Below are 14821 nucleotides of genomic sequence, written 5' to 3'. Positions count from 1 at the left end.
AGACTTTTATATATTGGTCATGCGTTAGTAATGCTCTCCCAATATGAATCTCTCTCTACCTATATAATTACTAACAAAGTAACAAGTGGATAATTAATGGATCAACGATTTTGTATAATCATTTAATTTCTGTCATTTGAATTGTTAAAACATCATAATCACAACTTTAGAATTATCATTCCGAAGTCAAAATTTTTATCTTTTGTATTTTAATAGGCAATTGGGTATGTAAGGACAAATATAATATACACTAGATGTTGATTACTTGCATTTATTAACACAAAATTGATTACTTGCATTTATTAACACAAAATAGTGATTTGTAATATCATCAATCAACTTCGTCCCTAATGTCTCCATAAATCTCGGCACAATCTTATGGATGAAACCTTCTTTTGGACACTATCTTTAGAAATCTTGTAAATTTTACGGATTGCTACTACTAAAAAAAATAAGATATCTAGAGGATACTCCGTACTTTGATTTTATCACATCATCCTATAATTGTTTTGTGTTTACCATACTTTAAAACTTGTAGTTATAATTAAAAATTCTAAACCAAAGGTTTGACATGTTTGGCTCTAGTTACCTTTACCTATACACTTGACGATCTCACTCCATGATATTGTATATGTAACATATGATAATGTTGTTCATAAACTGAATCATCAACAATTATGTAATGAACAACCATGATATTGCATATGTAACATATGATATACTATTGTTCATAAACTGAATCATCAACAATAATGTAATGAACAACCTCATTTAATATAACAACAGAGTTTTTTCATCAATCTTCTATCAACTGTCTCCAACTTATCTTCTGCTACTATATGTCTAACAATAGAAAAAGAAAACAAGAGAGATCATAATCGTCTTGATTCTCAAAGTCTTAAGGTAAGATCTGGATTTGAGCTATTATTATCTACACATCCATTTGCCGCAACCGAGTTCAGATCAAAGCCTGACTCTTTGACAGCCACCACCACCGGAGCCTCAGCTTCCTCAACGACCTGACGGAAGCTCCCTGGCCAGAAGAAGTCGCCACCGCCGTCATCATAGTCAAAGAACAATGGCACGTTGTTTCCAAAATACCCTTGTTGATGAAACCTAGAAACAAGAGGCTGAGGCTGGGATAAAGTGTGGTGAAGTAGAGCGGAGTGAGCTTGCATCCCGAGGGAAGAAGAAGTGTACGTGTAAGGCCTGTGATGGTGGCCAAACATTCTTCCCATGTGCATTGCTCGTTTGGCCATTGTTCGTTCACGCTTGTGAGCGTTCTGGTGACCTCCAAGAGCTTGAGAGCTATAGAACTTGCGCCTGCAGTAGTTGCAAGAGAAGACTCTCGGGTTTGCCTCACACTTTGTGCTCCTTGTGTCATCGGTGAAACTATGGTTGAGCTTGAGATCTAGTGAGACAGGGTTCGATTCTTGATTGGATGATGTTTCTCCTTCTCTGGCTGGTTCTCGCGAGGCATCATCAGATTCAATCATTTAATCGAAACTTCTGGTCTTTTAACCTGAAATCATATTAAAGTCAAAGCCGATATCAAAAGACAACAATCTATGAATCTAAAAATTGTACAAAGAAGAAACGGTAGGTAAACTCTTAAACAGAGTAACCACTTAGTTCAAAACCTCCAAAACTTAGTTCTTGAATTCGGACAAGAATCAGTTAAGTTCGAAGCATAAAGACGACCAAGGCAGCAATTAAGGATGATAAACTAGAATCAAAGATCAGAGAGAGAGAGAGAGAGAAGTTTAGAGAGTACTGTGCTTACGAAAGTAGGAGATTAGTTGAGATCTGAGGGAGAGACAGCCGACAGAAACTGAAGTAGTTGACTTGAAAGCTATGAGGCAGGAAGAAGAAGAATCTAGTAATAAGAAAAGCGGTACTTCTTGTGTATACCAAAAATGGGTCAATTCAGATGTAAGGAAATATATAAAGACAGAGAAGAGATAGGATTGGTGAAGAAGAGCATAAAGAAGAATAAGAGGTACTGAAGGAATGAGAAAGAGAGAGAGAGAGCGAGAGAGAGTTACATTTTTAAACAAATGTGGAAACGCAAATGTTGGAGAGATGGGAGATGGTGTCTAGTGGAAACACATGGGGGAATAAAAGTGTCTGCCAGTTAGACCTCTGTTTTTTTCCAATACTTCAACGATTTTTCTTTCTTTAGGGGCACACTTAGCCAGGTGTAGTACTTTATTTTATCCTAAGTTAATCAAGTATATATCTCTTTAATCAATTTAACTAAAGAATATTTTGTATTAGTATTATTTTACAACAGTGTTCGTAAAGGTGTAGCCGTATAGGCGTTGGTATGCACGTCTTAGAAAGTAGTGTTTTATTATGCGTTCATTCTGATGTGCTATAGGCAAACTTTTTTGTTTTTCATTTTTTAAAGGTAGCTTTATAGGCCAACTTTGTCGTAATCACTTTTTTAAGTTCACGAAAACCTTTCAAGTTTTCAAAACTTTTAAAAGTTACAGTTCATAATTGTTACAAAGAATGGATCGACGGGTCACTTTGGACCATATATAGTTGAACCATCAATAATGCGAGTCTTTAATTAGCATCCATGCATGATTTCTCCAAAAGTAATATTTTAAACAGAACCCGAGTCGAATGATTCCTATGAACCAACTTGTGTTCAAAAACTTGCAACAAAATAAAGTGGAGGTTTCCAGCAAAAATCTCGTTGGCTGGGATGAGTTTTGATCGGAAAAATAACATGCTGTGTTACATTTAGATATCAACATATATATCTTACAACTCAGTAAAAAATAAATAAAAAGTATAATAAGTCTTGGTAACTTAAGTAGTTGAAGAGTTATGATCTTTCTAAAAGTTATGTTTAAAATCTATAATACAGAAGAAATAAAGAACAAACAAATAGTATAATCTTATATTGTATTCTTCAATTATTGATCTCACTAGCTCAACAGAGTTCATCATTTAATTTGGAGATTTTCATGAACTAAATAATAATTGAACTCGGACACTTAAGTAAAGATATAAAACGATTTCAAGGCAATGAATTTGATAATGTTGTATGGAGCCCATAACATTCATTCCCCCGGCTTCACCTTTTCTCTAGGATGTGGACATTTTTTTGCTGTGTTTTCTCTCTGATATATCACATGTGATTTTAAAGTCTCTGCTTTCTTTGTCTCATATCTATCTAACTTTTTTCTTCTTTTTTTTTGCAAAGTTAAAAAAACATTTTTCTGATACTGTGTTGTTTGTTACCAATAATCACTCGTGCGGTAAAAAACGAAGGTGTTAAAGGTTTTTGTTCTATGATAACGTTGTTAACAATCAATTTAGTGATTTACCAAATACTTGTACACGTAAATCTTTTAGCAATTGAATATTTTACTAGTCTGTTAATTTTGTCATACTCCCTGAACTTTGCTACCGACAATTACTGTTAATTCAACGACTGTAAAAAACAACCAAATTTAGTCGTTGCCATTGATTGCTATCAACTACAAAAAAAAAAAAAAAAAGTATATATCGTTGATTCGTTGGTCATTGTTAGTCTTGCTAGGGGACTACAAAACGTACGTGACCAATTATCTTTTTCATTACTTTTTCTTTCCATCGGATTAATCTCTAGATACAACGAGGGGATTGTGTGTGTGGAGCAAACAATTCAATTCAGGGAAAATCAATCTTGGGATCGTGGCAAAAGACAAAGAGATAATGGTGTCTCCATATATTATCTTTTTTTTTTTTATGTGTGTTGATGCATTGAGTGATTATGACATGTGCCCACTTTTGTTTCATTTCCATCCCAACTTGTCTGTGGGCCTTTGGGTCCACTTAATTGTTCCGTCGTTTCACAGATGATTGTTCCGTCGTTTCTATGTTGCTGCTTGATATTTTTAGGATTTAAAACTGTTTTCCTGGGGGTAATAAGAAGTTGAACAATCGAATGATTTTTTTTTTTTTTGTTAAAGGGTTTTCAAAAATATATAAAAGATCAAGTTTACTTAATATGACTAATACAAGCTAAGCTAAGAAAAGAAAATAGTTGACTGCTGCTATTATGAAAAATGGAGCTAAAAATAAGTAGTAGTGAGTTTCAATAATATTTTTGATACTTAGTACAATATGATGTGGTCGATTAATTATTTAGAGCAGTTTAAATCGAATTCTGCCAAAATTCATAACTGAAATCAGCATCCAAAATAAATTCTTTCAACATCTTAAAGCTTACTGAAATTCTGATTATCAAAATTATATCGCCACCAAAGTCTGCTATACATTCCCCAATATTATTACGTAGTTAAACTCGATAATGTAAAAGTTTTAGATAGTTTAAAGTATTTTTACAGAGTCGGACTACGTTTGAGCTTCCTATGGATTGAATCATTCGTACGTACCAGTCTTCAAATTTTGGAAACTCCACTTTTTTTTAAAAAAATTTGCATTTATTTTCGAATATGTTTCCCATAAAATATTATACTAATGGACTAATGGTATTTAATAAGTCAATCCTCTACAATACCGATTATTGTGATAATTTAATTTTTGAATTTTTAAATGTGTGATATACAGTAATCAGATTTTTTTTAACAGATGAATAACTTCAGATTTTGAAAATGCTTTAAATCTAATAATTATATATTTTAACGATTAAATATGTTATAAGAATGATTAAAATATATTTCAAAATTGAACTGTTTGGTTAAATATTTGATTTTTAACTAATTGAAAAGAAATATTCTTTAATCATTTGATGATAATTATATTTAGATATCTACAAAACCAATAAATTTATTGGTGTCTCAAACACTCTAACTAATATATAGGGGATGTTAACAGTTTATATTAGTTAGAGTTATATTCTCAAGCACTCTAACTAATATAACTCTAACTAATATATAGAGGTATGTAAGACAACTAATACAATGCTTTTAGTTTATGTAAAGATAAGTTCTTCCATAGGTTTAGTAAAGCTTACTCGAAAGTTCTGTCAGACAATTTTGGCAACGAATCACTAAGATTAAGAAAACAAAATCACGAATCATAGGTAGTCACCTTTTCAATTAAGAAAACAAAGACATTTTCAGAAATCACAGATCAGAGACATAGCCATGACAATTCTCCAACTACAAGGATCAACATAATGAACATCTCAACTCTCAAAATTCATCAACTCTTGCCACAAATTCGTATGAATTCTCTTTGTTACCAATTCACCACAGATTTCAAATGAGAACACTTGCTAAACTTGTAACAGAGATCGAATCAAACTTAGATTCAGTAGAAGAGTACCTTAAAAAAAATTATGGAGATGGAGAAGAGATTTCTCACCATTGCTAACCCCAAATTTCTCACAAATCCTTCATAAACGCAAGAAATATATATAGATGGAGAAGAAAAACCTCAAATCGCAGAACTAGATCAATTCAAGAGATGAACGATTCACAACACAATGGGAGGAGCAGCAGGAAACGAAATCTTCGATGTAAAGTTAATTTAAGTTATGCGATTCCAATTTTGAGAAACAGGAAGCTTCGTGTAAGTTTTGAAATTTTGATTCTCGACACAATTGTGAGATTTCGATTCTCAACAATTTTGAGATTTCGACTTATTAACCTAATCTTCTTAATGTTTACAGAAGTTTTCTCTGCAAATAAGTTAATAAATTAATATCTTTACGTTGTTTATTAAAGTGTCGTTACTTAAAAACAACAAATCTGTTGTAGTGGCTAGAGGAGGTAATATAGGAAAATATGAGAAAATAGATTCAAACTTGATTAAGAGTTAATTATACAATATTATTTGAACGATTAATCTTCAGCTACGGTCATAAAAACCTACATACAGTATTCCCATTAAAAGGTCATAACTATAATTACTATGAACCCAACAAAGTAATAGAAAGATTGATTTTTGGTAGCGGAAGAGTCCGAGTAGAAACGAGCTCCAATAGTATAGATCGAATGATCATTGGATTTTCCAAGGAAGCCTACAAGATTTGGTCCACGTCCCCCCTTCGGCTCCAACGTGGAGGATTGGGTGCAATTATCATTCAACCGACCAAACCGACCAAACCTAGCGTATGAAGTCACGAACTCAAGCGTCTGGATGGCCTCGTATGATCCCTGACCGATGCATGAGCCCACGAAGACCATATTAATCGCTATGATGTATTCTTGTAACTTCAAACTCCCCCTAAAAAAACAGAGCTCTTATAAGGAGATAGTAATAAAAAACCAAAGCAAACAAAATGGATAATCAATCATCTAATTATAAAACTCAACATATGCATAAATGTAAAGACCTCTTCGTCGATACTAGAAAAAGCTCCGTGTTCTCAAATTGTGAATTTGCCATTTGCCACATACTGGATCATGATATACCTCACGCCACTGTCGTCTCCCTTTACAATAACTTTCCTCACTCCGTCGAAAACACCATCGTCGAATGGGTATCCTAAGTAGATATCGGAAGAACCTTGAGGTGGTACTATCTCTGACATTGCGTTGACTTTTTTGGCAGCGGAAGTCGACGGCGAGTCAAAACGAGCTCCTAAAGACATAATAGAAGTGGCATCACATGTTCCAAAGAACCCAACAAGTTTTGATATGTGTCCGTCTTCGGGCTTTAACACGAAGTTGCTGCTACTAGCCAAATTGCCAGACTCGCACTCCCAAGATGTTCTCCCATATGATGTCGTGAACATAAGGCTACGCAACGTTTGATTCGTGTTAATTGTTCCGTTAATCGATGTGATGAATTCTTCAGGGTATGCAAGTACAAACTCGTCGGTGACCTAAACAAATAGAGTTATAGACCAAGAACAAAAAGACATCTAATCATGATGAATGTCAATCAATACATACAAGAATGTAGTAGTTATTAAAAGAAAAAAAAACCTCATGATCGCCTCCGTGTTCTCGGATCTGGAATTCTTCCTTTGCCACGTACTGGACCTTGATACCAATCCCCCCACTATTGCTATCGAACCTCACTGTCACTTTATCCATCAAATGAACCATCGTCGAATGCGTCTCCGCTCTTGAAACCGAAAGGTCCCACCGTGTCTATCATGGGCTCATATTCCTGGATCTAATACACAAACATAGACTTTTAAAAAAAAACATTTCATAATAACTTAAAAGATAACAGACGGTAAAACTAAAAGACATGAGATGTGCATGTTTTTTTTGGTAAGGACTGATTACCGGTGGAGGAGCGCCAACGCCGTCGTCAACGCCAACACCAAGGCTGGTGATTAGTAAAACACACAAAATAGCATTAAAACCATCCATGTTTTCTTTCTTTTCACACACACTCTCTTCTCTCTCTCTTTCTTACGTTTTGTGTTGCGCTGTTGTGAGACAGTAGTTGTACACTTGTACTTATAGAGCATAAGAGGCGTTCATTTTTAAATATAACACAATTTATTTATATTCAAATACTGTATATCTTAATATTTATTTTTGTTTTGTGTATTTACATAAAATATTAATTATAGTTCCAGTATCTAGCCTTATACTTTTAATTATGTATAAGATACTAGCTATTGTAGTTGAAAATTAATGGTTCAATTAATATTGTACAACTGTTACCTTCATTCTATACATATTTCATATTTCTACAACTCTCTCGAATAAACACAGTGTATATATCTCTCAACAACTTGTCTTTTAATGTACATAGGGGATTTTTGTTGTTAAGGTAATGTAGTTAGTGGACGCATGCTAAAATGTTATAACTAACATTAACGCATAAAAACGTTGGGAAAATTAACGAAACGATTTATTTATTAAGCCAGCATGCATGTTAATTAGTCTGGGACGTAGGTATCATTTTCAACGAATCAATAAATTTTTCTAGATATATTAATTATATATTATTGCCTGTATGAGCCTTTCTCTCGAAGAGAAGAAGTTTTGAACAAAAACTTGCTTTAAAGAATCTTATTAATAACTTGATGTTGAGTTGTTGTCATAGTTATTTAGGGACTTGGGGAGCAAGGGAAGTAATCAACATCTCACATCTGTAAATCATCATCGTTCATTAAAGACAGAGAATCAACGACACAGAGAGGAGGATCTTGTTGCAGGTCCGCAAACATCGTCATCCTCCACGTGATGATCGTCTTTAGATGATGTTGATCAGCTTGTGCTGGTGGGCTTCTTATATAAATCTTGCAACGCCCATGCATGGGCTTTGTTTGTTTTGGTGTTTTTTCATGGGCTCGAAAGGATGATTGGTTTGTGATTATTTGAGTGGTATTTTTTTTTCTCACGGAAAGATTAGGAATAGAGTACAGTCGATCACTGATAATCTCTGTTAATAATTTAATATATACTAGAGGCTATTTCGCGCTACGCGCGGTCTTTTGTAAGAATTTATGTGTCGATATGTTTTTAGTATTTATATTTTCAGATTTACTAAATAAAGTTCACGTAGCTATAGTTTTGTTTTGTTTTTTTTTTTTTTTGGTAAAAGGTTAAATTTTATACCAATTTTCAGATTTTGTCTGTACATTGTTGTTGGTACGGGATTCAGCACCCCCGACATACCGAGCTAAACCAGAAATACTAATTGATTAGTTAACCGGGAAACCGGTTAAGGGCTTGATTAGGTCAACGAGAAGTCAGTTCGGCCAAAGTGTCACCTTGAAGAAGAAGGAGCCGACTTCCACTTCGGCACGGCGGCCGAATGAAGCAATGAGGCAGCTTTCCATATCTCACTTCGTCCGATAAGGAAAGTGAATATATATTGTAATCTTAGAGCATGTATAAAGAGGGGGATACTTCTCCATTGTAAGGTATCCAAAATCGAATACAATAATTGAGTTCTCCTCTTGTTCTTAGCAATAAACCCTAATTCTTTTGAGTTCTACTTCTTTACTTTTAATTCCAAGGCTTAGATCTATTTTCTAGAGAGATAACTCTATTGAATTTGTTTCCCCCCTTAAACAAATTCATTGTGGAAACCTAGTTCCTACAATTGGCGCCGTCTGTGGGGACGCAAATCATCTCTAGAAAACTTACTCTCTAGCCCGACAATAATGTCTTCCATCATCAACGAAATCCCCGAAGCAAACCGCACAACCTCCAGCATGCTCGATCTCACAGGCATCGCATCCACTCAGGATGGCGTCGCAACACGAGGTGGCGTTTCAACTAGGCCGGCCATCGCCGTGTACTCCCGTCAGCGCGTCAACGCAACGACAAACCCGGCCGAAAATTCCGCCGAACTCCCAGTCGGGATCAGATCCGAAGGGGAGACCAACCAGGGAGCGGGGCGAACTCAAGTAGAGTTAGTCAACCTCGACACAGAGCTTACCGGTGAACAACACCGCAACGAGGAGGCTGCGGGCGTCACGGAGCAGCAGCTCGACGCACAGAACGGAGATCTCCCTGTTCATGCCACACCTGCGATCCACAACCCGCAGGTTATCTCCATGGAGGATTTCAAGATCTTGTTCGGCTCCATGACGAAAGAGATTTACCAGATGATCTCCGATACCAATCGCAGGGTCGACGCTGTAGTGACCCGGACAACCCCATCACAAGTCTCTGCCGGACAATCGCCTAACTTGGGCGGTCTCACTCGTCGTCTCGACTTTTCGGACGCACAATTCGACAGGAGGAATCTTCCCCCTCACACCACATCGAGTATTCGACTAACGAATCCGAATTCGCGGATACACGAGAGCTCGGCCGCCCCGGTCGCCCGCCTCACAAACCCCGGACCTTGCTTCGAACTCGAAGAAATCAAGTCGCAAATTAGCGGCATGAACACACTCCTCCATCGGGCTATCAGCACGGCTCCGGAGATTGATAGAATTGTCGAGGTGACTCGGCAGTCGCCCTTCACACAACGGATAACGCGAGCTACCGTGCCGAACGTCAAGCTGAAACTTCCAATCTACCAAGAAGACAAAGATCCGGTCCAGTTCATGACGTCCTTCATGGCGACCATGTCCAAGGCACGATTCACCGACGAACAAAGGGACGCCGGTTGCTGTCAGCTATTTATCGATAACCTCTCCGGCCCTGCCTTGGTATGGTTCACAAGGCTCGAGCCGAACTCAATCGACAATTTCGACCAGTTGTCCAAGGCTTTCCTCAAGAATTACCGAATCCTCATCGAACGAGGCGTGACAAGTTCGGATCTCTGGGAGATGGCCCAAGAACGAGGAGAGCCCATCGCCAGTTTCTTGAACAGATTCAAGGAGAAACTAACAAAGGTCAACGTCCCGGAGGACGCTGCAATGGCAGCCTTCAGGAAGGGTCTGATCCCTGGGTCACCATTGCGAAAGGACCTCAATATCCGGGAACCCAAAGACCTTGATGACGCACTGCACCGAGCTTCCAGGTTCACACTCGATGAGGAAGAAGAGGCCCAAATAGCCGCGAAAACCAACGACGAACAATCAACGCATCCCCCCAAGGTTAAAAACCGGGTCGAACATCACGAACCCCGCAAGCACCACGAACCTCAGGATCGAAAAAAGGGCATCATCCATGCAGTCTCCGAGGCGGATGAACAAGACAAGCAGCCGACCGACCCGAAGGAACTTTACTGCAACTTCCACATAACCCCCGGTCATTCCACACATGAGTGCGTCCACCTGAAGAATTATTTGTACGGGAAGTATCTCTCTGGCGAAGTCGACGCTGTCTTTCAGCCAAAAAGCGTTCGCGGAGGCAGAGGTCGCCGTGGGGGATGGCGTGGCGGACGATCTAACGGAGGCCGCGGTGCGGGTGGCGAACGAGGCTACAACGCACCACCCAACGCAGTCCAACAGCCGGTCAACCAAGTATTCGTGAACGTCCAAGAGGAGGCGCCCCAAGCAGACGAACTGCCCGGCCCACCAAAGCGGCAGAGGGGCAAAAACCCGGAGCGGGCCAATTCCCCTCCCCGAGGACGAATAACCATGATACTTGGCCCACCGGAGGACTGCGCAGACTCCGTCCGCGCATTAAAGAAGAGGGCACGACAAGTGTGCACCCTTCGAACAGCTCCGAGCGAACCTTCACTCTGCTCGGACCCGATATCATTCACTTCGGTGGACGCTAAAGGAATCCAACATCCCCATTCTGACCCCTTGGTTATCGAGGTCACAATGGGCGACTTCGACGTCGAACGAGTTCTGATCGACACCGGGAGCACCGTCAACGTACTATGCTGGCAAACGTTAGAAAAAATGGGCGTCACACCAGACCAACTGAAACCCGAAACTCGAACGCTGACGGGCTATGATGGGGTTGCTAAGATGTCAATGGGCGACGTAAAGCTACAAGTACGAGCTGGTGGAGTGACCCGGAAGACTAAGTTCGCAGTCATTGATGCACCCCCGATCTACAACGCCATTTTGGGGGTACCATGGATATATGCGATGCAAACCGTACCGTCGACCTATCACCTCTGCCTCAAATTCCCGACCAGCACAGGAATTTGCACACTTTATGGCGACCAAAGGGTAGCCCGAGTATGCTCTGTTATCGAAAAAAAGCAGAGGACGGCGGAAAACGCATAGCAATTACAGAGCGGGGACCGTCTTACCGGTCCCCACAAGCCGGAGTGGGATCGCTTCAGGTGTCCAGAGTGTCGGATCATACAGGTCAATATAGACCCCTCCGACCCCTCGCGAACCGTCGGCATCGGGTCCGAACTCGACGAACGCATAAAGACGAAGCTGATCGCTTTTCTGCAGTCTCGAGCTTCCACATTCGCCTGGTCAACAAAAGATATGGTCGGGATAAGCCCCGAAGTCATGTGCCATAGGCTCAACATCGACCCCACATTCAAGCCAGTCAGGCAGAAACGCAGACGTTTGGGCCCGGATCGAGTCAAGACGGTCCAGGACGAAGTCGAACGACTACTCAAGGCAGATCAAATAGTGGAAGTCCAGTACCCTGATTGGTTGGCTAACCCGGTGGTGGTCAAAAAGAAAAACGGCAAGTGGAGAGTCTGCGTGGACTTCACCGATCTCAACAAAGCTTGTCCTAAGGACAGCTTCCCTTTGCCGCACATAGACCGTCTCGTTGAAGCTACGGCTGGCAACCAACTGCTTTCATTTATGGATGCATTCTCAGGGTATAACCAGATCGCCATGAGTCCGGCCGACCGCGAGAAAACGGCGTTCATCACAGATAGGGGCACCTACTGCTACAAGGTAATGCCGTTCGGATTGAAAAACGCCGGAGCAACCTACCAGCGATTGGTAAACATGATGTTCGCAGATCTGCTCGGCAAAACCATGGAGGTCTATATAAACGATATGCTGGTCAAGTCTTTGATCGTAGAACAGCACGTCCAACATCTGACGGAGTGTTTTGACATCTTGGATCAATTCCAGATGAAATTAAACCCAACGAAATGCACGTTCGGAGTAACCTCCGGAGAGTTTTTGGGTTACGTCGTCACTGAACAGGGCATAGAGGCAAATCCTAAACAGATCGAAGCCATCCTGGGACTACCCTCACCGACCAACAAGCGAGAAGTAGAGATTTTCCACCGCGGATCACCGCTCTGAATCGTTTCATCGCCCGATCAACGGACAAGTGCCTCCCCTTTTACCAATTGCTTCGCGAAAATAGAGATTTTCATTGGGACAAGGAATGCGAGGTCGCCTTTCGTCAGCTGAAGGAGTATCTGACTTGCCATCCAGTGCTGGTCAAACCGGAGGACGGCGAGGCGTTGTACCTCTACGTCTCGGTTTCAAGCTCGGCAGTCAGCGGGGTGTTAGTCCGAGACGATCGTGGAGATCAAAAGCCCATCTTCTATACGAGCAAAGCACTTAACGATGCGGAATCACGGTACCCCACGCTGAAAAAGTTGACCCTTGCGGTAATCGTCGCAGCACGGAAACTGCGCCCCTATTTTCAGTCGCACTCTATCGACGTGCTTACTGACCAGCCACTCCGAACCGTCCTCCATAGCCCTCTCCAATCCGGACGCATGGCGAAGTGGGCGGTCGAACTTAGCGAATACGATATCGAATACCGTTCTCGACCAAGTCTGAAGTCGCAAGTTCTGGCTGACTTCATCACCGAACTGTCGCCTGAGCTCGACGACCCCACCCCCGCGGTGGAACAATAGACAATGTTCGTCGACGGTTCGTCAACAAGTCATGGCTCTGGGGTGGGACTCATCCTTCGATCCCCCACCGGTGAGATCCTTGAGCAAGCATTGAAGCTCAACTTCAAAGCGTCGAACAACGAAACCGAATAAGAGGCCGTTCTCGCGGGACTCCGTTTAGCCCGGGGACTTGGAGTCAAACACCTGCAGGTCTACTGCGACTCCCAACTCGTAGTCAGCCAATTCAGCGGAGAATTCGACGCCAAAAACAAACGAATGGGAGCATATCGACAAGTGGTCCGCACGTTATCCGGGGAGTTTGCGTCTTTCTCTCTGACGAAGGTCCCACGGAACGAGAATGCATCAGCCGACGCCCTCGCAGCCCTGGCAAACCGCTCCGACCCCGAGCTACGACGTAACATTCCAATCGAGTGCATCGATGCTCCCAGCATTAATCCGGACAGCCAGATTGCCGTCATCAACGACGACTCAGTCATGATGGAAGTCGATGAGCCAATAGAAGATCTGACGGACGTCGCTCGGGGTATCGTCCCGACAGACCGATGGGCAGCTCGACGACTGAAGGCCCGAAGTGCCAGGTATATCCTTTTGGACGGTGAGCTGTTTCGCCGAAGTGCGTCAGGAGTATTCCTTACCTGCGTTACTCGGGATGAAGCCGAACACATCATGATGGAGGTGCATGAAGGCGAGGGTGGCAACCACTCTGGCGGACGCGCACTTGCTCTTAATATTAAAAAGGATGGTCACTATTGTCCTACCATGATGGCCGATTGCGAAACTTTCGCGGCCAAATGCGAAGCTTGTCAGCGCCATGGACCAATGCGGCACGTTCCGCCCGAACTGCTACATACCGTGACAGCTCCGTACCCTTTTATGCGCTGGGCCATGGACGCCATAGGACCCCTACCGGCGTCCAAATCCAAGAAGTATGTCCTGGTGCTGAACGATTACTTCACCAAATGGGTGGAGGCAGAATCTTTCACGAGAATCCAATCCCTAGACGTGACCAACTTCATCTGGAAGAACATCATATGTCGCCACGGACTTCCGTACGAGATTGTCACTGACAACGGTACCCAATTCACCTCGCTGATCACCAAACGTTTCCTGTCGAAGTGGCAAATCCGTCTCAGCACTTCGACTCCTCGGTACCCGCAAGGTAATGGTCAAGCTAAAGCCACAAATAAATCGATCGTCGACGGACTCAAGAAACGACTCGGTCGAAGGAAGGGATCATGGGCAGACCAGTTGGACGGTGTGCTATGGTCTTATCGCACAACCCCGCGGCGAAGCACAGGACAGTCCCCTTTCTCTCTCACATATGGTCTCGAAGCACTTGCCCCGGCCGAAGCAGGACTCCCGACACTTCGCCGTACTATGATGGTGAATAATCCCGAACTCAATGACAAAATGCTGGTCGACCACAACGACCTTGCCGAGGAGTTGCGCGATAAAGCTTTAGTTCGAGTGCAAAATTACCAAGACGCAGCCGCTCGATACTATAATAAGACTGTTCGTCAGCGACGTTTCAACGAAGACGATCTAGTTCTGAGAGAAGTTTTTGAGAACACCAAGGAAGTGAACACCGGTAAGCTCGGCGCTCGATGGGAGGGTCCATACCTCGTGTCTAGAGCGGTTCGTCCAGGCGTCTACGAACTCGTGACCATGGCCGGGGAACGGATCAAAAACTCGTGGAACGCAGCCCACTTGAAACGTTATTATAGCTAAGTCGCTG

The 14821-nt window shown here is 41.8% G+C and overlaps 3 protein-coding genes across 3 annotated transcripts; 1 reads left to right on the top strand and 2 right to left on the bottom strand.

Annotated features, from left to right (window-relative positions):
* Positions 1-680: 680 nt before the first annotated feature.
* Positions 681-2188, bottom strand: LOC104776735 (zinc finger protein 7). The gene is made up of 2 exons (XM_010500846.2): positions 1784-2188; positions 681-1522 (listed from the first exon to the last, which is right to left on the bottom strand). Exon 2 carries the CDS (start codon positions 1494-1496, stop codon positions 891-893), a length of 606 nt encoding a protein of 201 aa, XP_010499148.2. The 5' UTR covers positions 1497-1522; positions 1784-2188; the 3' UTR covers positions 681-890.
* Positions 2189-5807: 3619 nt separating this feature from the next.
* Positions 5808-7019, bottom strand: LOC147946784 (jacalin-related lectin 22-like). Its single transcript, XM_087507253.1, has 4 exons — positions 6897-7019; positions 6381-6793; positions 5877-6192; positions 5808-5834 (listed from the first exon to the last, which is right to left on the bottom strand). The coding sequence occupies exons 1-4, from the start codon at positions 7017-7019 to the stop codon at positions 5808-5810; spliced, it is 879 nt and encodes a 292-aa protein (XP_087363379.1).
* A 2024-nt stretch (positions 7020-9043) lies between these two features.
* On the top strand, positions 9044-13086 carry LOC147946783 (uncharacterized). The gene is made up of 3 exons (XM_087507252.1): positions 9044-11473; positions 11606-12487; positions 12604-13086. Exons 1-3 carry the CDS (start codon positions 9044-9046, stop codon positions 13084-13086), a joined length of 3795 nt encoding a protein of 1264 aa, XP_087363378.1.
* Positions 13087-14821: the final 1735 nt, after the last annotated feature.

Source organism: Camelina sativa, chromosome 3 (assembly GCF_030686135.1).
Source record: "Camelina sativa cultivar CO46 ecotype springtype chromosome 3, ASM3068613v1".
NCBI classification, from domain to species: Eukaryota; Viridiplantae; Streptophyta; class Magnoliopsida; order Brassicales; family Brassicaceae; genus Camelina; species Camelina sativa.
The sequence above is the reverse complement of the archived record's forward strand: the minus strand, read 5'-3'. Positions and strand labels throughout refer to the sequence as shown.